The sequence below is a fragment of the Platichthys flesus genome, chromosome 1 (assembly GCF_949316205.1).
Source record: "Platichthys flesus chromosome 1, fPlaFle2.1, whole genome shotgun sequence".
Taxonomy (NCBI): Eukaryota; Metazoa; Chordata; class Actinopteri; order Pleuronectiformes; family Pleuronectidae; genus Platichthys; species Platichthys flesus.
The window spans coordinates 17,770,985-17,795,243 of NC_084945.1; the positions used below are offsets into that span (position 1 = coordinate 17,770,985).

Genomic DNA, 24,259 nt, shown 5'->3' on the forward strand with positions numbered 1-24,259 from the left:
GCCAGTCTTTTAGTGTCCAACAAACTTCTGTGTAGTTTGACAACAACTCTGAGAATACGGATAACGTCTGTAAGCATCGACAGAACCCGTGCCATGTCTAGCTTTGTCTGTGAAAGTGTGTGCATGAGTGTCTGAGGCTCTCCAAAAAAAAAAGGTGTGTATCTATGTGTGTATTTGCATTTGAGAGAAGCTTTGCCATGTTTGGGCCAACTACAGTGTGTGTGTTCGGGGGGTTATGAGTGTGTAAAACAGAGCGCGAGTGAGAGAGTGTTATGGGATCTAAGTGTGTTACAACAGTGTGTGGTTGTGCAGCCTTAGGCTTTGGCTCAGGATTTCTTTAGCGTGTGGAAATGGGATTATGGCTTCCTCTGAAAAGCACTCTCTCTATTGTTACTGGGATGATGCAAGGTATAAGCCTTAGTTCTCTCTTCTCTCTGTAGGTCCCTGTCTTTTTCTCTGTGTTTCTGATTCTGTCAACCATCTCTCTCAGTTTCCTACTCTTTGTTTTCATGATTTTTACCTGATGATAGTTAATAGAGGCAACTAGGAGTGTGATGTCTTTTTTCCCCTTTATAATTCTTAATTGACTAATTCACAACTCAATGTTAAAAAAATGTTTAATACTTTTCTCCAGGGTTTTGTAATCCAGTTTCCAGTCCTGGTTGATTTAGTGATTAATACAGCAACTAGAGTTTAAAACTATAATTTCTGAGATTCACACTCTAGTTACCCCGACAGGTACTTTTATTTGTCCACATTTGAGAACCTAATTACAGAACCCTTTTCTGTATCTGTCTGAAATGAAAGCCACCTGTATAGGTTGTAAACCGCAACTCACCCAATGTCGGCTGGGATTGGATCCATCCCCCTTGTGACCCTAACACTATATCTATTTATCAGCTTCACACTTGGCATGTGTAATAATAAGTGCCCTGGGAAATGCAGTGTTGAATTTGGTGAGATTTTGACGATACATTTGATATTTATGAACTTTGAATAAACATTTTACCAGCGCTCTATAGCAGTGGAAGGTCACTTTTAGAGCTTCAGAGATAAACCGGTACTACCACAGGCCACTCCAAACAGATATATTCAGGAGTACCAGTGCACTAGTTCTAGCTAATGGAAGGATGGATGTCAGAAATGCAGCACCTAAAAACACACTGATGACGAATGTGTACTCCTCAGTCTAGAAATAACTATAGACTTTGGACAATGAAAAAGGATTAGGGATGGGCATAATTAATCAACGATCGATTAATTGATCATTAAGAATTTCGTCGATGAAATAATTTTTTCATCGAGAAATTTGCTAATTACACACATTTGACCACGGGGGGCAGTGTTTGAAAAAAACGCCACAGGCCTACTCAGTTACCTGTGATTGGCTGCGAGTTACCGTGTATTTCCATTTCCAAAGTAAACATGAAGAGGTCATGGCGAAGTGTAGAGTGGGACCATTTTGAGTTAAAAAATGACTTGGTTCACTGCCAACACTGCGAAGCTATCCCAGAGACTGGGAGAGACGAGGAGCCTGCGTTGTCTGACACGGACGAGGGGAGCGCAAACACCGGAGATGCGGCCAGGCTAGCCAAGTTAGCACGGAGCTACCTGTGTATCACAGGGAAGTCAGTCCCTGCAGAGCGAGTGTTTCCGGCGGCTGCACTGACGGTCACCAGGCTGCGTTCGCGTCTGACCTCGGGGAATGTTAACATGCTCATCTTTCTATGTATGTGAGTTACTGGTTATTTTTATGAAGCTTTCTCGACTCGGTGCCTTGTGTGATAGTTTTGAGTTACATTTGGCAAAACCTGTCAGACCTAAGTATTATATATTTGTGGTTAAGTTGTGTAATATAGCCTATAAATAGTGAATTTTTGAACTGGAAAATATTAATGATTAATCGAAAATTCGTCATTAATCTACCGGCGATTGATGAAGACTATTTAATCGAACGCCCATCCCTACAAAGTATACTGCAACATTTTTAAGTAATCTTGTGTTTTTTAAATCATTACTATGTCCAATAGTTTGTTTAATTTTTGTGATATGTAAACTGTGTATCCTGTGATGGTAATGAAGTCCTAGGCAGAAATGACACAAAGGAAAGGAGGTGGTTGAAAGTTACTTTTGTACATGATTTCAGATCTTGGCAACCTAGCATTCTTTTATTGAATAACAATCAATAGTATTCTTCATTATGAATAACTGGCATGTTTTTTGAGGTGGAGTTCAGGGCGTGATTTTACTCATTCACACATGCCTTACTTTTTCCTCTTTCAAGGTCAGAGCCAATCAGAGGCTGAGCTGGCATCTCTTGACAGAATGCAGGTGGGGGAAGAACATGAAGCCACACATTGTAGTGATCATAAACACAGTTTCAGTCAGCAGGGCCCCCCTCCAAAAGCAGACATAGTTGTTAATCAATACATCTGATCAGCATCCGCATAATCAATCGAATGATACGGATTCCAGACACATCTCCAGGTTCAAACACACACACACACACACACACACACACACACACACACACACACACACACACACACACACACACACACACACACACACACACACACACACACACACACACACACACACACACACACACACACACACACACACACACACACACACACACACACACCCCTGAGCCAATCACTTGTATTGATCATGCCCTCTGATGTGATCTTCAGCTGATCAGATGCTACCTGCAGTGAACTAGGGATCAATGCCTGATAAACGAGAAGAAAAACACTCGTTTATCACCCAGGAGATGAACGGATATCATTTTTCTCTCAATTTCTCTCCTATTGCCTGTGAGACGGCTCCCAGGCACCAACAATCAATCACAGATGTGTAGTTGAAGGGGGATAAAGGCTGGGAGGAAAATAGAGCTGGAGTAGTCATTGACACCATATTAAGATATACAGACATGATAAACTAAAAAGTAATTTGTCTGTAATCGTAGGGAAAAACACAGATGTTGGTTTCTTCTAAATGAAATTCTGCTTTGCTTATCATTGTTCCTGCTGCAATGTTCAGAACTAGGTACTGATACTGACGATGCTTTGATTGGCATTACTGAAACCCACCATTATTTTAATGGAATGTGTACCTTAATATTTATTGTACAGTTTTACACTACATGTATTTGGAGGGCATTTTAAAACCGTGCCCATGAAGAATTGACCATTTGATGTATCTTAAAGTAATGTAGCACTAATTCAACTTGTCAATATGTCAAAAGATAAAATGCTTCAATACTTGTTTTAAAAAAAAGCAACTATCTTTACCATTAGAGCTGAGTCCCAGCCACATGGCACCATCCTCGCTGGTATCAAAGAGTCTGGAGGGCAGAGGTCGTGAGCCAAATGGTGTGCCATCCTCCTCCAGTCCATCCAGGAACAGACTGACACGTCTGTCATGGACCTGCAAGTCAGCCAGAAGAAGATGGAAGTGTTCTGTATTTTTTGTAGTTTGTATTTCTTCTACGACAGAGTCTGCACAGTAGCCATTAAGGAGACGGAGTTGACTGGTTCATGTCCCATCCACTAACATGGATGAGGTGGGGTTTATCACCTATACTGCTGACAGCCACCAGGTGGTGATCACCTTTGGTGGTGGTCATGTTGTCCACCTTTACATACTGTCTATAATGAATACAGAAATATAGACTTTTGGTTTTATAACTCTTACACTTTATCAACCAATCACACATAACTATGCTACAGAACAAATCATTATTTTTCCAAGTACTTTCACTGATTAGAATGATTTTTGTATTGAGGTGAGACAGGAAACAGTCACTTCTTTTTCAGCCAGTTGCCGGAAGCATGTTTTTTTCGGGTTGTCCCCCTGTTGGATTCTCGTGAACATGATATGTAGAGATCAGCCTGAGGGAATGTCTTCAAATATGGTGCAAACGTTCAATTGGACTCAGCATGAAATTATTCGATTTTGGTGCCTGTAAGTCAAAGGTCAAGGTCACAGTGACCTCACGTCCCTGTGAAAGTGATCTATTAGGACTGCTCATAGGAAATTGTATTACATCTTAAACAATTCACTGGGACTCACCGATAAGATTTTTGTGGTCAAATGTCATGGTGACCTTAAAAAAAGTTTTGGCAATGTTTTTGGCCTCTTGAATGTGATAACTTCTCCTCAAATTTTCTTTAACTTTTGATCAATTGTCAGTTTGACTCAAAGATGAAGTGATGTTTCAGTGATCAAAGGTCATCCTCAAGGTGTCCTCATATGAATCTGAAAAAAGTCATTATGAATGAATATGGAGACAGAAACTGTCCTGGTTGGGGGAGGCATGCAACCTCAGTGCAAAAATTGTGTTTATTTACATTTTTTTCAATACAATTTTTCTCTAAAGTCATCTACTGTATGTACTCTGCAGCAGAGTCCTCACCAGGTATTGGGTGCGAAACAAAAATGATCATCCAGTAACAAATCAGCATTTGCATGAAGCATCCCCGGATACATTAACAGTCGGAGTTTCACATTAAAACCTAAGTACATGTAATGGAGCAGCCTGGGGGGGCAGATGCAGCAGTAAAGCCTAGCAGCCTGTTACTGCTGTAACACACAACGTCTCAGAGAGTGGCAGCTGCTCTGTGTGCGCATATTCCCATATTTTTTTACAAAAGTGTATGCACACACTATGCATGCAAGCATGTGACCATGTGTGTCTGAATTATACATACAGCTAATCTTCCAGCTCATTTCCCCAGTAGCAGAAAGAGCCTCAGGCTAAAGTGCCTCAGCCGCAAATTAGCTTTCTGTTTGACCAAAAACCTCCTCTCCCCTCCGCTCGCCGTTCCCGATCTGCAGCATGAATATTAAAATCTGCACAGCACACAACACCGTCAAAGCAGGAGAAGCTTCCTGTCACATCAAACCCAGGCAAAAAGAAAGATACTTCCATAAGAGCCCCCTCCTTCCCCCCCTCAAAAAACTTTAATGTGCCCTGTCCCACTCTCTCCCTTTACCTCATCTCCAAATCCTGTGCTTGGGGAACACCCTGTGGGACGACTGATAAACGTGGCTCTCCCTGTCCCTGTCTCCTTCTTCATCTTTCTCGCCTCTCTTCCGCTATGGTCCTCCTTGCTGTGTCCTCTCTCTCTTTCCCAAAGTCATTCGATTCCTTAACCTTTTTCTGTTTTGGAGTTTCCTTACCTACAATTCATTTGCTCCCTCTTTCCCTATTTCTCAAGCATCTTAACTCTTCTTACTCCTCTTAGATGACCACTTCCCCCTCTCATCACCCTCCCTGTCTCTTTCCCTCATGTTTATCTTGCCCTGTCGCTCTTACTTGTTGTGAGCTCTTTAGGGAAGTTGAAAAGGTGTGAGGAGGGAAATAAGTCCAAGTCAAAAAACGCCTTTAGGGGATGAAGGCAGGCCCAGACAAGTGTCTGCCTCTCAGAGGATAGTTAAGACGCTCAGACAGACACTTTCATGATGGCTGATTGAAGACTGGCAAGCGCATGAGAGCACAAGAGAGAGCGCAGGAGAGAATAAGAGTGAAAAAAAAGGAAAGAGAAAAAAAGAGAAAGGAGGGAGAAAAAGAAAAGTCAGAGAGCGGCTGTAAGAGAAGGAGCTGGAAGAAGGGCCCTCTTAAGGAATCTCTAAGCCAGAGCTGTGTGGCTCTTGGGGAGATGTGAGGCAGTTGTCAGGCCTGATGTAAATGAATCCTGAAGCCCTTCATCCTCCTTAGCCGCCGCACGCCCTTTTGAAACACAGCCAACTCCCCTTTGTTAGCTTTCACAAACACTTTCGCTCCATGTTTCCTTTTCCCTGTCCATCTGTATTTTACCTCCGTCTTTTCTTTACCTCCCTTTGTCTCTTTCAGCCGGTGTAACTTCAGAGTTCTTTGAGAACAGAGGAAAGAAAGAGTAGTAAGAATTCTTCAGTGCTGATAACTCATCTCATTTGGACTTGTCCACTAAGTCCGCAGGAAAGGAAATGACGACTTGAAACTCTACCTATCCTTTTGCTTTATGTGGATGGATTCGTAATTTTCGGAGGCCTTTTTTGAAGAGCTTTTAGGTACCATCATTGCAATGACTTTAAGATACATACTGATCCCACAAATAGTGATGAGTTGATATGATGAATCATGCAAGTTAGCAGAATACACTGTAGATTTCTGATGCATTTTTTAATTGATTTATATCCTGATGTTGTACATCAATTTAATCAAGTTCATATGTCCCATAACATAATTTCATTTGGCGTTTGAAAACACATCACCTTCTGCACATTGTCATTTGCTGCAGCTCCTCTTTTCAGTCCGTGTCTGACAAACATGCTTTTAGCTTAGGTGAACTGCATGTGTGGGACATGCCGGCCTCAACTCTCACTATAACTAGCTGCAAAGCCTGTATTATTAAGATGTGATGTCTTATATGACATCAAAATGCCCCAGAAGTACTGCCTGTTGATGAAATGTTTCAGGAGCAGTTTTTTCTTTTGAAGAGAGGATCTCGCTTTGCTGTGGACTCTGAAAAAGCATATGTCTCCTTTAATACACACACATTCCAAATTGGGTTTTAAGATTAAAGCTGAAACTGGAAGCAGATATGGTTCAGGGTTCAGTCCTGGGCCAGCCTGGATATTGAGTCTTAACTTTTGCACCACATGAAGTCCCTGCCACCATTCATTGGTCCATTAGTGTCTGACCTGTGGACCTACGATTCAAAGTTTTCTCATGGAACATTCTTGCAGAGCATCGACTCATGTTAAAACAGAACCAACAGCATTACATATTTTTAAATGTTTATTATTGTTGGAATTATTTTATAACTATAACTGCAGGCTTCATATAAAATGCACCATACCATATATTATATATCCTGTTCAAAGAAGAGTTTCATTGTTTTCCTTGCCTTATTAAATAATTTCCTTTAACTTTGTTTCCCAAAGGTTTCTCTGCTCTTAGAGCTTGAGGAAACCTTTCCCTGTGTAGTACCTACCCCACTGGCAATGTTACTAGGTAAGCCTCTCTAAAAGCCCAGGAAAACCCTGAGTGGAAAGCTTTTAGTGATCTGTACGCTGGCATTTTGACTAAAGCTCTTCTCGATTTTCACACTCCTGCCAAGCCGTGGCTCAGTACATGGTGTGGACAGCAGTGTTTCTTCTAAGCTGATTTTATAACTGTGGGCCACAAAAGTAAAGAGATGGGAAAAATACAACTAATAAAAAAGGGATATATAAAATATTTGTTTGCTCTGATTTTATTGTAACCAACATGGAAAACAGCAAAATCATGAAGCGTATTTATTATAAAAAAAGACTTTCGTACAATGATCTCAAATCTTTGTACAGATGGTAATTGTTATATAACTATTCTTAAATGTTTCAAATGGGAAAATGTTGGACAATTTACAATTAAGAGTGGTAACTAACTAACTAACTAACTAATTAACCATCTAACTAACTAACTAACAGTTAATCACAATGATAGGTGAAGAGAAGAATTAGATGTCTATAGGCTGCAATGACACATCCTGACCCAGGTCATTTTCCTGCACTCACTGAACTGAACTTTACCAGAGGGACGATACTGGAGAATCTGAGATCCTTTTACATGTAGATAGGCTGTGGACTTACTGTGGCTCGGTATTACAAACAGGCAGCTTTCGATATGCAGTTTCAAACTAACCCCTTTCAAGTTTAGCTATTCACCTGAAAAAGTCCTTAATACCAAACAATCTTACATTATCCAAATATCTGATGTGTTATTCACAGTGTTTGTTTAAAACGAATTAAAGGTGGAGCAGGGCTGCTGAGGACTCCCAGAATACATTTAAAAGACTTTTAAGATCTCCAACACTAGAAATATTTGTACTGCTGTCTAGCGCTGCCTAAATTGGCCAAATATGACTTGATTGTTCTTTCCAAAATAACATGGGTTTGAACTTGATATCCATTTAAGGGATTGGTCATTAAATTATTGAAAATAAAAAAAACACATAAGAAACAGCTTTAATGTGCCTTGGTATTGATTTTAAAAGTCTTACTCCTATCGATGTTGTGATGATAGTAACTGCCTAATATGTAGGTCCAAAATCTCCTGGGTCTTCAGCTGGGTTGAGATCTGTGTGTATAGTATGTGTGAGTGAATACAAGTCAATGTGGATGAGCTGCCCTTGCTTCATTTTCCAAAAGAACAGACCAGCATTACCTTTATCATGCAAGATCCCATCTCAAATGTCCTCCAAATTTTCCACGTCCCCTCAGTCCATCTCCATCTGCAATCCCCTCTTCACCTCCCACTCATTAGCTGACTTCTCCTTCATCTCGCATCTGTCTACCCCCTTTCTTGTTTCTCTCATTTCCTCTTTATAGTTATTCATATTATCAATTCCTCTGCTCCCTCATGCCCTTTGTTTCTCTTACTTCCATCACAGCCAATTCTGTTTTCTTTAAACACAGGGCAATTATTGCATGTCTATCTACTTTGCAATAGGAATCCCTTCCTCTGTTGTATTTCTTTCGCCGCCCCCCCTAACATTTTCCGTGTAGAAGTATCTGAGGTGTTGTATATTACACATATATTGTATTTCTCTTTGTGAAAAACATTTGCACCTACTTCAATAAAGTTATGTTGACCTCACTTTCCACCATCTTCTCTTCTCCTCCTCTAACACTCTCTGCACTAAAATCGTAGATTCTCATACCTCCTCTGCTGCTTCCTCTCTTTATATCCTCCAATCCCCGCGTTACCACCCTGCTCTCTTGAACTCCACTTACCCAGCTTTTGTTTCCGATTCTCAGACCTTCCTCTTTCTTGTTGCTCATCTCATGCTTGTCTGCTCTTCCTCACCTATCTTCTCTAATCCCCGACTCCCTGTCTGTGCCCTCACACATCCCGCCTCACCAAACTCTCTCCACTCAGCTCCTCTGCTTTGGACTGCATTGCCCTGCGACTGAATGACATACTGCTCACTGATAACACACCTCATTCCACAGCGAGGGAAGCTCTCAATGGGCGAAAAAGAGACAGAGCATTAAAGAATGAGAGAGAGAGAAAGACATGGAAGATGAATGGAGATGCAGTGTAGCGCTGGTTGCAGTCGAGAGAGATGCTCGTGTTGACAGAGGAAAAGCCGTGTACACAGGAAAGACAATGACATAAAGAGAGATAAAAGGAGAGTGATGTAGCAAGATGGTGGATTTCACCGAGTCAGGAAGAGACAGAGAGTGTGGGTGTGGTTGTGCGTGTTGGCGTGTGTGTGTGTGTGTGTGTGTGTGTGTGTCTCTACAATCAGCTCATCAAGCTCATCTCAAATACCACCCCTCATCATGACTGCCCCTCATCATTGCTCCAACCTTCTCACTTTATCTCCCTTCATATACTCTTGTCATTAAATCCATTTTAGTCGCTTTCACCGACTCAACGTCTGCTTTGGGTGCAGAGATACTACAGAGTAACAGATTGGTCAACATGCTCTCTTCCTAACGAATCCCCATTGGTTGGACAACTACTGGTGCTAAAAAGGGGAAAAACACTGCATAAATAAGCTCTCAGGATTAATACATTATTTTCAGCAAAGTTGTGGACAGGACTACCTTACCTGCAAGGAGGGGGTTTATTTAAAAACACCCACAGCTTTGAAAGGGCTCCAAACAACTGGCACCATTTAAAAAGTCGTTGATGTGGCTGCATTTGAAACAGATGACGGGAGGTGAATGGAAAAAGGAGACTTAGGGAAAGACAACATAGTGTTCAAGCTAGGGATGGGCATAATTAATCAACGATCGATTAATTGATCATTAAGAATTTCGTCGATGAAATAATTTTTTCATCGAGAAATTCGCTAATTACACATTTGACCACGGGGGGCAGTGTTTGAAAAAAACGCCACAGGCCTACTGAGTCACCTGCGACTGGCTGCGAGTTAACGTGTATTTCCATTTCCAAAGTAAACATTAAGAGGTCATGGCGAAGTTTAGAGTGGGACCATTTTGAGTTAAAAAATGATTTGGTTCACTGCCAATCGGGGATGCGAAGCTATCCCAGAGACTGGGGGAGACGAGGAGCCTGTGTCGTCTGACACGGACGAGGGGAGCGCAAACACCGAAGACTATTTAATCGAACGCCCATCCCTAGTTCAAGCGCAACATTATTCGTTTCAATCCCATTTGGTGCTGTTGATAAAACTTATGCTGCTTTCATGTTTTGATGCACTTTACTTGGGGAGCACGGTTAATCTCATTGTATCATGTTCAATGACAATAAAGCTTTCTATTCTATTGTAACTGGAAAGACAACAAGACCTGAGAGTTTCGGGCGATATTGGCTGATGCCAGTGACAGAAACACCTTGTGGCCTGCCTGCTCTACCCAGATGCTAAACGAACCAAAATGCCTTGATGTTTCTGACATTTTTCTTTTTGGGGTCTTTGGGGTCTATCTCCTGCTTAATTCCTCATACATGAAAGTATATATGAAATTTTTTTCTGACATTTTGCAGGCTTGTCTTTGGACTGTGATTCTGCAGAAGCAAGGTCAATGAGCAATCCCTCTTTATGTGTACGTCATTAGCTAAAACACAGCGGACTAATATGCCTTGGCTAGGGTGGCTATGGGTTTTTAATAATATTGTTCAAGTGTGTTTGTTGTTTGATCATCCTGACCTTAAGAATAATTGCTATATATATTCTTGCCCTCCACATGCAAAGCAAAGTCACATTTTTTTTTGTAATGTGACCTAACGCCTCCTCAAATCTCTACATTTGCATCTCCAGGCTCATTGTCACCTTTCCATCTCTCTCTCTTGTTATTCACCCTCCGAGCCTTTCCGACCATCTTTAGTCCTCTCGACCCCCTCTGTACTTGCCCTTACCCACTACTGTTAGCAGCTCTGATGTACGGCCAATATTCTCTCTATCATATTAGCACGGCTGCAGTGGGTAAAGGGGGAGATAGGGAGAGGAAGAGAGAAGGGAAAAGAATGGAGAGACAGAGAGAGAAAGAGAGAGAGGATGGAGACACATTTGTTCTACTCATCTCAGCTCTAAAAGATACAATTACCTCTCACAGCATATTATCCATGTTTTATACCAGCCCAGGGCCCCATGCCTTTGCCTTGCTGCGCTCACCCCGTGTAAGGCCCATATTTTAACACTAGCTATGACAGTTTATTTAAGAAAAGAAAATTGTCCCCAGGGAGATGGAGAGGGAGAGCGAGAAAGAGAAAGGGAGAGTGTGTGCGTGAAAGGAAAATGAGAGGGGAAAAGGGAAGGACAAAGAAGGTGGAGGGGGGAGAGAATGAGAGATAGATGAGGTAGAGAGGGAGAAAGAGAAAGAGAAAATCATCTGCAGGAAGTAAAAATGTTCACAGAGAAAAGATAAAGAGAGGAAGAGAGAGAGGGGACATATATTAGGTGACACACCAACCTTTTAATAAAGACCATAAGTCTCAAATACTTTTTTCTTTCTGGGCAGAAAGCGAAGAGAGATATTCATGAGAGCGTAGAAAGAAGGAGGAGCACATACAGTATCCACAGCAAAGCAGGAGAGAGGAGAGGATGTGGTGATGTACCAGGAGGAGTTCTGCTTCCTGACAGATCCTGACAGAGTAAAGTGTCAAGTTTTGAGCCATGTTAAGTTTCTGACTCTGGTCAAGTTCATGTTTAGTCATTTTAAAATGTAATTTATTATTGATTATATCTATCCAATGAGTTCAATCAAACTTTTTCAGCGTCACACCTTTGAGTATCTGAGGACAACTGAGTGGCGATCTACCTGTGCTGTGGCTTAGGTAAAGAGGGTCGTTCACTAATGGTTGACGGTTCGATGCCGGAAGTGCAAACAGTGACAGTAACAGCTGATGAATTACTGTGTGGTTGATCATTTTCAATTTTAAATGCACTTAACTTGAGGAGGGCTGTTAATCTCATACACACACTATTTATCCTGTAGAATGACAACAAAGCTTTCTTTAATATTCGGTTAGGTCTTACAGATGGAGAAAGGAGCCAGGTTCAGATCCCAGCGGTTTCAACCTCCAGCACAAGAGACGATCAAATGTTTGATATTCACTCTCTAGCATCTTTTTTTGTTGAATTATTTTTTTACAGCTTCATTTGCTCTTAATAGTAACAGAAATAATAAAATATATGTTATAAAACGACTAATTCAGTTTGGATGCTGGGTTTCTAGACAGGGCAGGTGAACATAACATATGCTCTTTGGTGTATCCCTTTATTCAAAGCAGCTTGCTGCATTCATGTTTGGCCCTAGTGGGAATGATACCCTTAACCCTGGCAATGTTAGTGCCTTCTCTCACTATTAGTCTGGACCACACTGCAGACTGGCACGAAAAACCATGTTAAATAATTAAATAAATGAGATTAAAGACAGAAAATCCCAAACCACACACACACCTTGTTCCCTCTCTCACACTATGTAATTGATGCCAGTCTTGTGCCCTTTCGCCTCCTGCGCCAGCGGGTAGAGGGCTACCATAGAGGTGTCCGCTTCACCCCTACATAACAACCTTGCCTCACCTTCACACACACGCACACAACAACCCCCCATCCCGACACACACACACACACACACACACACACACACACACACACACACACACACACACACACACACACACACACACACACACACACACACACACACACACACACACACACACACACACACACACACACACACACACACACACACACACACACACACACACACACACCTTGAGGATATGTTTGTAGGATGGACATCATGTCCTTGTATCCATTTCTTCTGTTCATGTCAAATTTCAGAAAATTATTTGATGAGCAACAGGCAACAGGATCAGTTGCTCAGTTGCAGTATATATATATATATATATAAATACTAGTGACTGAATTTAAACTAGTCATTTTAATGTTGACCTTAATGCACTCAAACAGTAACACACATCTTTTGTCTTTTTAATCTCTTTCTCCAGACTTTTCTTCATCTTTGCCAACAGGTAGGAGTCATCAGAAAGAGCAACCATACACTTGTGTATGTATGTGGTGCTTTGTGTATGTGTCTGTCTGTGTTTGTAAGTGTGTGTATGCAGACATGTTAAACATTCATGTAGCTGTGCTGGGTCGTGATGGGACCAGTGTGACTGGTTGTCCCTGCCAGTGTCTCATCCGATAATGCTGATCTGCTCAGGCACTAACAGAAGGCCCCCTCTGGGGGTCCTCCAGGCACACAGTCAATCACTGCTACTCCAAAAGATAGAACGCCAAAGCTATTTAGCTTGTGAACTCTCTTCCTTACTAGTCTTTCCACCTTTTGCTGTCTTTTTTCAGTACTTCTCTTAATTTTTTATTTTGATTGTATAATTCATCTCACTCTTTATTCATCTCCAGACACCAACTTGTATATTCCAGATAGGACTCAGAACATCTACAACTTTAAGCTTTTTGTACTAAATGTATTAAAGATTAATTAGAGACAGCACAGGAGGTTTTGTCAATGTCCTCAAATGTTAGTGTCTCCTCCTTCTGCACTCACGTCATCAACTGGCCAGCGCCAGAATCTGGACTATAAAACCCAATTATATCCACATTAGGCTAATTAGTGACATATCTTTCTCTCTGTTTCAGTCCTCCATCCAGAATAAAACAAAAAAAACTTTTCCAAAATGACCTTCACTGGGCTTTAATCTTAAAATGCTGATTTTGCATAGACAATGGCCCGATGATAGAATAAAGATTTTATCACAGCAGCCTGTAAATAACACATATAGTGATTATATAACCCTTTTAGTTCAGTTGTCTGATCGCAGAAACACAAAAATACATGGGTGAAAACAACTACATTGTGATTTTGGCTATTTTAATACACAGGATGAATATTATTACTGATGGCCATTATTATGAGTAAACTTGGTTAGTCCCTTGTGATTCTTGGCAGCATTTTCCCATCTTGACATCACGATCACATAAATATAATAAGCATATCCAATAACAAATTTCACTTTAGGCAAGCTGCTGAAATAATCCCCTCAAACAATGTACACGTTTTATGGTAAATATAAAGTGTTTCATGTTATCAAGAGATGATTTGGCTGATAACACTTGCAGCTCAATGTTTTAATGAGTGCCACCCTTCAGCCTTATTATCCCACCTTCCATCGCACCGCTGTGAACCTACAGACCATAAACAACCAGGACCACCAGTTCTGTTAATTTTACACAGATCATTAGTCACCGTAACACCAGTTTTACCCATCTCTACTTCACTCACAGCAACAGTAGAGGCGCTTTTCTATGAATATTAGTATTAACGTCTGTAAAAATGAACTGAAAGGTGAGTTCCATATTAGACTGACTTCGTAGATATCACTTAAGTTCACTGAGCTGCGTCCCCCACTTCCCCCATCTCTCCTCCGCTCTCAGTCCCACTCTCCCCCAGGCTACCTTTTCCTCCACTATTCTCCACATCGTTACCATAATCAGATAAGACAATTACCTAGGGAGCACCAGCATCCCTACAGCACCTTGCTCCTGGCACCGTTTGTGTGTGTGGAAGAATCGCTCCTGGCACTTGGAAACCCATATTCCCTTTGACTGTCTTTTTTGGTGTTTTGATCTTTTCAAACCGACAGATGACTGGTGTGCGGGTGCATGCGCGTGCGTGTGTGTGTGTGTGTGTAGGAGAGACTTCTAAATTGCCGAGCTCCTTCATGTAGTAATGTCTGTATTGTGGCTGACATGCTGCTACAAATTACCACTGAACTGTGAGTGTGTGTTTGTGTGTGTCTGTGTGAGAATGGGAGTGTGCGAATGGTGTTTGAGTGTCAAGGATAATTATGTTATTCTTCTGAATGGTCAAAGCAGATCACATCACCATACCATTAAACGAAAGACGGACTGATTCACAAAGTTTCGAAACGCCTCCAAGCCACACCAGCGCAACACACTTTTAGCAAAGTGCCTACAAGGCTTATTCCATGTCTATATGTACAGCACCCATAGATACTATACATAGACGTGTTTGCCACAGGGCACACGGACCCACTGTTCACTCGAGCAATAGCTGGCAACTGAAACATCAGAAACACAACTGTAAAGTTAGTGTACTGGGCATCAACAATTATCAGCCAGTAAACAAGATTTTATAGCGCAGTAATTTTCCTTTAGAGTACTGGTAAAGGTTTACTTGAAATGGAATAGATACATATACATGGGCTCCTGCAGCGGCCACAGGTTCAGTTATGACCCGGCCTTTGCTTCAAGTCCTCACTCTGTCGCCTATTTAAAGCGTAAGCTGTTCTGTCATAAAGGCAAAACTGCTAGGGCTGTACAATACATCTAGAATTTACGGTCATCGTGATATCAACATTGACCGTAAACATTTATGGAAAGACCCCAAATGAGAATTGTAAGTGGACTTAGTGGAGTAGTGCAAGGCTCCCTCTCCCTGTGTCCTTGAACAGATGGAATTTCTTCAATGAATCTATGTTGTTCAAATAGAAATTATGCTTTTCATTCTTTTCTGTGTCTGCATAGGCTACTCACTGTATGAGGAGACTTACTTAATTCTTAATTAAGCATGTGTTGATTTATCGCAAATTAAATCATCATCACAACATTCCACCATGTTATCGTATCCCTAAAAACTGCCCAAATATCTTACAATAAAAAAAAATTATGAACTCATCCACCTCTCGTGTCTCTGCATCAAGTATGGAGCCAGAGGGAGGTTCATTTGTTTAGCTTAGCGCAGGAACTGGAAGCAAGGTGGAAACAGCTAGACTGGCTTTTTCCAAGTTCAAAAACATGTCTACCAAAACCACTTAAGCTTGGCAATCAACACGTTGAATCTCATTTATTTAATCTGAGTGCAAACTGAGATTTAAAGTTTGCCTGATGCACAGTTCTTCCCTTTCTAGCATTTCAGTAGGTGTAATCATTTGTCTTGCCAGGCAGACTTTTAATGGAAACACCTGTCAAAAGAGTTTGTGAACAGTTTTGTTGGTTTTACTTCTTCTAAATCACCACATGAAATTCTTCCCATCATATGAAAAGAAGTTGAAATAGGGAAATAAAAATGTTGTCAGCATAAATGTTTGCCAGGTCTAAAAGAATTTGGGCAAAAATATTACACAAACAAAAACCGGACACAAAAAACTTGAGTTACAGGCACTTAGGGTACAAAGCTTGTCATGGAGACCATGATTTTCCCTCGTAGCTGTTGTCCAGAGATAATGAAAGAGAACGATTGTCATGTGGAGTAATGTGTAAAATGATACTCTCCTGACAGACCAAAAAAACACACACACACGAACACACACACACACACACACACAACCAAACCTCAAGATTCTCTCCAATTCACTCGCTGCCATTTCAGACTGATCAAAGCTAATTTAAGTCTTTTTGTCCATTACTGGCTTATGTTTCTCATTTCCGATACCTTCTCAAATTCCTACTTTATGTAGTCACCTGATGCTGAGGAAAGAAGGAAAGAAAACACTAAATAGAATACATTGTTATATTATCCACAGGAATCCCGCCTTACCTTAGAAATTAACCTACCAATCTTCAAAACATTTAACAAGATAATAAAAGATACAAAGTAACATAAACAGGTGCAGAGTTTGGCAGTAAAATAATCTAAAATATCTAACGAGAAAAATTTCTAATAAGATTCTATTTCATTTAATCAATTTCAACCTTTTCCATCCTCACATTTTTATACTAAAACTTATAAAAGTACCCAAGTACTATTCTATCCTTTAAACAGCAAATAATAAACACCAAAGAAAAACTTATCAAAGCAACAAAATTCAACAAAAGGTTGAACAAACTTTGACATAATAGTCAACTTTCCATGAGTTTGACCCCACTGCAAAATAAAAAATGTTTTTGTATTTGACACAGTGAAGGAAAGAAAAAGACAGACTTTTCCAGAAGTTGTTCAATTTTCAGTACTGCTCATGCTTCGGAAATTGTGGGGCACAGACTGTATGTGTATTTGATGTGGTGTTTGTGTGTGTGTTTGTGTGTGTGTATGCACACCTGCCCCTGCCTCCAGCAGCTGTGACAAGGCAGATGTTTGCCAGTATAATTACAACTTGCTTACTGAGAGCAAGAGAAAACTATGGACAGAAAATGAAAAAGAAACAGAGACCCAAAAAGCTTGAGACAGTTTGTCTGTGATTAAAAAAAGGAGCCGTTCTTCCTTCTCAACCGAACGATATAGTTGTTAAGTAAAAAGTTTGAACAAGCAAGCACAACTAGGGATGCCCATAAACATACATGTTTACAATCATGTGCCTTTCTTAGTGACTGACTATGACCCAACAGGACAACCATCTTCCAGCCACTATCAGGATCTTCCAAACCTTTCTTACCTGCAAGACAAGGTGCGTCCACCTCTCCAGTGCAAGCCGGCCCTCTGTCCTGAAGCTGACGGTCATGGTCGTCTGACCTCTGGACTGAACGTACCTCAGAGTGACCGCCTGCTCGGACACGGTCAAAGAGAACAGCAGCCGCTCTCCTACGCTCTTCTCAAGCAGCATCCTGAGGAAAACCAGGCCACACACAAATGATTTGTTTGAAAATGAAGCTCTGTTAAATCTTAAATCATAGAACAGAAGGTGGACTGCACCATGGAGTCGGGCAGCTCCACACGCAGTCTCTCATTCTGACATTTACACGTAGAATATTAATATTTTACATGACTGTTAGGTTTTGCTGCTACACTTGGTGTGGACAGACACCCACGGCCTCCACGTGTCATATTAACCACCATCACTGACATTTTATGGGAAAGCGTGGCTTTTATGAACCTAGAGCAATATGCCTCATAAATCACAGATAGATGTATGCATGATAATGTATGTACTGTATGTGTGCGCATGCATGTGTTTGTGTGAGTGCGAGTGTAAGTGTGTTCCTATAGGCAGAGAGGCAAAGTGATGGAAGGACATTTAAGATATTAAGTGCAAGAACAACTAAAACATTGTGAACTGACAATTTTTGAATAATCATTTGATCCATGTAAAATTACTTTCTGTTATCTTATCTATTGATCAACCACCTTTTAAGCTATAATTCATTCCTTGGAGGAGGTTTCATGATTGAAGGGGAAAAGAAAAGCACTATGAGGATGTTAGCAGCTGGATGAAGAAGCCCTGAGCTAGCTCCGCTGCTCGGCTTAATGTCCGCACACAGACCCTCAGTCCACGTGGAAGGGAACCCAGACAGACCCGGGTCTGGGTGAGGGGTTCCGGGAGTGAAGGACGTGACAACAACCGGACTGAGAGGTCGAGAACCGTCAAATCATGCTAGCTCCCAGCGGCTAGCTGCTCTCTCATCGGAGCTTAAGCGTACAGCAGCGCATATTTTCAGTGTAACCAGTGAACGGATCCTGTTTTTTCCATTTTCACTGCATTTTAATATAGCCTATAAATTGTGAATTTTAATATGAAAATATTAATGATTAACCGAAAATCAATCGTTAATTCGCCCGACGATCGATTAAGATAATTTAAACGAATGCTCACGCATTAAAAAATCTGAAATCACGATTTTCACTAAATAATGTAGACATAACTTATACACTATAGTCAGTTTCTCGAGTAAAAGCAATGGTTTTCGGGAACAGGTGGCTGGCTCTGTTCATTGTTCAGATGCAGGGGAGGGATGTGAAATCACAGTGAGAGGGAGAGATAAAGAGAGAGGGGTGAGGAAAGATGGACAGAGGTGAGGATAGAGACCTCCTTTCATCGGGATTCTTTGATGGAAGCCGTGATCGTTTCTACAACAAAAAAGACTGATGACCAGTGACAGCAACAGAAAGACGGAGAGGGAGAGATATTACTTCCATTCAGATGCATTTGTCCACAAAGGTGTCATGTTCGGCCGACCGAGACAACAAGACGCGTCTGTCATCAGAATCCCCAGACAGACAACTTCCCAAACAGCATCACAGCATTAAGTAAAAAGGAGAGATTTTGATCTCTGTCTGATTCAGTTATGTGCGACAGCAACATTTAAAGTGAATATCCAGTGAGTAACTATAGACAACATGCAACCTATCCAGTCCTGTGTTGGCTCTCTCCTCACACATGTCATGACAGTAAAGTCATCCGTCACATTTATCGTTTCAATACTGATTATGTGAATTTTAACAATTTCTCTCCTGAAAGTCAAATAAGAAAGGAGAAAAACCACAACCGCTGCCCAGCAGCTACTCTGACATGCCCCCTAACAAAGTCAGGTAACGCAAGAGTGGAGGCTGACATTTCCTACAACAGCGTTGACCAGTTGGCCAATCAGAGCAGACTAGGCTCTGTCTGAAGGGACCCTTGAAGAATCAGGAGGTAAAACCAAGTGTTTCGGACAGAGGCTGAAGAGACGGGCTGCAGCAATGGACAGTTTGAGGAGAGAGATGTCTTTTCTGAACATTAGAGCCTGTAAACCTTCCCAAATGAAAATCATATCTCTTTTAACAGTCCATAATGGCTGTAATATTGTATTGCATAGCAGTGCAGATTCCGAATCTGTCCCTGTTCATTTACTGATTATAATTCACTAGGACACTGAGAAATACAAACCATGTCATGTATGTTTAGCCTGTTTTTAGTTACATGAGAAAGCGTGCTGTTCTAGCAATCCACTTTAAGTGTTGCTGCACAGAGGAAGAGAAAGGGCTGCAAAGGCAAAGCCAACTGATCTCTTTTTGTCTCAATGTGCCTGACTGTGTGTGTGTGTGTGCGTGCGTGTGCGTGTGCGTGTGTGTGTGTGTTTGATTGCAAGCTGATCTGGGTGTGTGAAACTCTGCACCTCCTCAGCTCTGCCTGGAACATACCAGCACACTCTCATCCCCTCACAACATGTCTAAGTGGGACATGCCAGCCAGTTGTTGGCTAACATTTCCTGATGGTGGTACTGACCAGACATGACCTGCTTCTTGTTATAAGATCAATAGCACAGGGCTTCCGCTTTCTTGTCAATGTTTGAAAACCATATTCAATATCATACCAGAAAGTACTTGACTAAACATGAGGCAGCAGGAGTTGTATTTCATCAGTAGCATGGGATCAAGTTCAGTAATGGTGACTCATACTAATGACGCACAAAGGTTTGATTATTATAGATTTGGGACATAATCACAACAGAACGTCATCACGGACATCACACTAATTATTTTAATGTTACTGTGAGGCACATGGACAACAGATACAATCTACTTTTGATAATAGTGAAATTTGTTGTAAACAATTAAACTAAATAAAGATTTATTGCATGACGATGTGTTTTGTTGCATTTGTTTTTACATTTTGTCAAAGTAACCACTCTTTCATTGTCCTTTCCTGCTTTTTACTCATCTGATGATCTGTTTAGTGAGATCCGATCAAAGGTCGACAAGATGCATGTGGAGACACATTCTAAAGTCAGGTGTGATCTGATGATCCACCATTCGATCCACATTCAACTTGTATTCTAATTTCTCAGAAAAACAAAAAAATGTAACTCACATTTCTCCAGGAGAGCTTGTTTTTATCCACAAAGCCAGGGTGAGCGAACTCATCACTCCTAGTTTCTGTGATGGGGGAGACAGCAGACATCCATTCTGGACAGGCTGAAACAGCAAACTGCTGAATTCACCAGAAAAACTCTCCGAGTCAGGCATGGTTCCAGTCTCTGTCTGAGTCCCAGGACGAGTGTTTTCCCTGTCCTCAGATACACAGGGGCTCCTGGAGCAATGAAGTTTGGAAATGGTGATATTTATTCTCTAAGAGACCTTGAATCAGTCATTATAAGACAAAACCAGTTGGATGTACCTACCTGTGTGCAGGTAGCAGGAGCAGAGCATATGGAGGTGTGGAGGATCGGTAGGGACACTCCTGGATACAGGAGGCCTGATAGCATGTCAGGAGCTCTGTCTGGGAGGACGGGGACTGACAGTAACTGCTCCGCTCTGGAACACCACAGGTGGAGCGAGGTGGAGAGGTGGACACAGGTTTGAAGGAAGCAATGTTCTCCATTCGTGGGAAATTTCCCTAAGAAAGAAGAGGGTTGAACAAATGTGATCATTCTATTTGATGTGGGTCTCTTGCAACTTGAAGTCCTACAGTTCCATAGAATATTGTGAGTAAAATTTAAAGTGATATAGGATGAATGTTATAATACCGTACACCATATTATGTGTATAAAACTCTTACCATCACAGATATATTAAGGTACTCAATCATTTAAAATGTATTGGGACATGTTTTTTTGATAAATATCAATACATCTGTTAGAGATAAAAGAGGAAGAGAGATCATCTGAACATGTTTGTTGTGTTCTATCATTCTCACAGCTTCCTAAAGAAGACATTTTGACACATCACAACAGGATAACAATGGGAGTAAATAAAACTAACTAGAATGGAACACAGTAGAGCGAATACCTCTGATGAGGGCTAATAGAACCCTTAACTTCAATCAAGCAGCACCAAATTTCACACACTCAATTAATTATTATTATTCCTTAAATTTGCCGGACTTTATTCATCATATCTATGAATTATTCCCTTGGAAATCAGAGGAAATGCCCAAACAACTAAAGAAAACAGTTAAACAATTCCTGGATTCGACCCCTGATCCACATGCACCAATAAGATCTAGTTGGTTCTTCCCTGACCCATGCACATCTTTTCTTTAAGTTTCAAGGTCTGTCCCGTAGTTTTTTCAGAGTCAATGATGGCCCAATTCATATTGATGATGAAGGCTTATTATCACAGTCATAGCCTACTCAGAACATTGACCAGAACCAAGCCATTATTAGGAACATCAATGTTTTCCTGCTATGACAACTTAAATGTCTGCTGTGGAGTCTGTTTAAGAGTCATTACAATCACAGCACATTGGCACTTACAACCTCCCACAGTCCTCGGAGGAGGAATAAGAATTGTCTCTTGAACGCCACTCTTACCTGTGATGAGGCAGGTTTCAGACTCAGGCTGAGGAGGAGGAGAGGGAACCAGAGGAAGATACGCCACCGCCTCATCCCCAGGACGTGTTTCCCTCTGTTCACCTTTTCTTCTGTAATCCTTTTCAGGAGGAACATCCACAGAGAGACAGGCCAGCTCTTTCTTTTCCTCCTCATTTTCTCCCATTGCTCGATCTCCCCTTCCATTTCTGCGGCGGACGAAATCCCTGACACGTCCGACTCGCTCGTGTCCTTTTCTTTTATTCCATTTGAGCCACTTCCTTTTGATTTTTTTCTAATTACCCTCCTAGCCTCTCTCTCTCCTCTCTTGATCCGCTCTTTCTGGACTCCTCTGCCCCATGTTTGGCTCCCACTCTGCAAATTCCCTCTCTTCACTCCTGCCTTGGTGTCCTGCTCCTCCTTTTCTTCAGTCCAGCTCTGGCCTTTGACCCCACATGACTCTAGCATCAGATCCTCGGGGGGGTTTAGCGGTTCCTGACTCCCGGACGGGGGTTCTGGAACATTCCTGCTGGTATCTGGACGGTCAAGAACCTGGATTTCTTCCGGGTGCCTTCCAGCAGCGCTTGAATAAGTGATGACTGTCATGGTTTCATGGTACCAGGGTTACAGGAGCATTTTTTTAAACAGGCCACTTCCCCCTGGGGTGAGGCTCCGAAGCTTAGCTCGCCCTCTCGCTGCCTCTGCCCCTCACGCACACACACTCGCACACAAACCACAACCAAAGCCTTGGCATGATAGGTAGGATTTCACAATCTAGAGAGGGAGAAGGGGAGAAGGGAGGAGAGACATGGTGAGACCAAAAATCTGACACGACACAAATCTTGAGGAGAGCGAAATGCCATGCAGGCTATTCCCAAGCTAAAGCCTCCACTATCATGTACAGCCTGATGGAGGCACAGCTCAACTGATACTGCTACATCGCTTTCCTCTTTTCTTCATTTTCTATTGAATTAAACATGGCCTCCTGTTTCCCCCCCTCTGGCGCCTGGCCTCCACGTTCATATCTGAAGGGGTTTTCACTGGAGTTTGTTGGAAATTGAGGCTTAGGTGAAAAGCTGTCTTCATTACAATGTTTATCAGCATCTATTCGACATGTTGACGCGCAGGAGCCGTGCATGGTGCAGCCATGTGGAGGGTTCAGTTACTGAGGGAACTACACTCACAGCTCAGTGTTTGGTACAAATGTGTAAATCTATGCAGATGGAGCGACATGCTCCCATTATCAGGGAAGTCTTCTTTACCTGAGGCTGCGGGGTCCCAGCAGCATGAGGCTGTGCTCCCATCGCAGGTGCAGCGTCAGCACAGGAACCTGTTGCTCAGACATGAGAGGAGCTGGAGGCTGGAAGTCTCCACCTGTGGCTGCGGCCGTCAGCACGCGAGGCTCCGGCGGGGGGAACGCTCCTCTCCACACATGACTTCCATTGTGGTCCTCCGACAGAGACCCGGGACGGCTGAAGTTCACAGAGCTCCTTCCCCGCTCTTCCTCCTCTGTCTCGAATGCGTCCAGGCTGCGCGCGCTGCTGCTCAAAGGGGATTAGTGGCAGCCGCCATCTGGCCGCCGGCGGCAGTGGCAGCGCTTGCTGAGTAACGAGGCGGGTGCGGCGTTACTCCGCTGTAACGAGTAACGTAAAGTTGAGACAACGAGTAAGACGTTTTGAATCAGCTCCAGAGAGACTGTGACACTATAGAACCTGTGGCTGTGGAACTTTCCTCCGGCTGCTGCTGGCGCTTCGTCCCGGATTCAGACTCTGATTCAAAAAACAAAAAGAGCAACGCCACGGCCGTCGCCAGGCAACCGTGATCAGAAGCGAGCTCTTCGAGACGTCAGGAGAGGAGACGATATTATGGTCTAGTTTCCGTGCCACGATCAGTCAAAATGGATTTTACCAAACTATTCCACTCAACACTATTTTTCCGGATTGGTGTAATATGATGAGAAACAAACAAACAAACACACACACAGGACAAAAACACAAACAATAAACAAACAAGGAAGAACAAACAAACACACAGGACAAAACAGAAACAGCAAACAAACAAGGAAATCAAACAAAAAGGAAAAAAACAGGCCAAAACGGGGAAAACAAACACAACAAGCAAACTGAGAGATGAATGAGGAATTCATCAATAACTATAACCATAACACTAATACAAGGTTGAGAGAAACATATTCGATTTAGTCAAATTGTGATTCTTAACACACACGTATTATGTTATACTGTCAGTTGAATTCACATTTTATAATTTTAATGTACTACTTCGACTACTATAACTAATAATATTAATAATAATAATAATAGTAA

General features: G+C 41.9%; 1 protein-coding gene across 1 annotated transcript in view; it reads right to left on the reverse strand.

Moving 5' to 3' along the window:
- The window catches only part of ush2a (Usher syndrome 2A (autosomal recessive, mild)), a 187,758-nt gene extending 166,736 nt beyond the window's left edge, over positions 1-21,022 (reverse strand). The window contains exons 1-4 of the mRNA XM_062387555.1: positions 20,808-21,022; positions 20,498-20,716; positions 17,366-17,534; positions 3,297-3,432 (exon numbers count right to left, since the gene is read on the reverse strand). Coding sequence (XP_062243539.1) covers positions 3,297-3,432; positions 17,366-17,534; positions 20,498-20,716; positions 20,808-21,007 — 724 coding nt within the window. The 5' untranslated portion in view covers positions 21,008-21,022. The remainder of the gene's footprint in view (positions 1-3,296; positions 3,433-17,365; positions 17,535-20,497; positions 20,717-20,807) is intronic.
- Between the last annotated feature and the right edge of the window lie 3,237 nt (positions 21,023-24,259).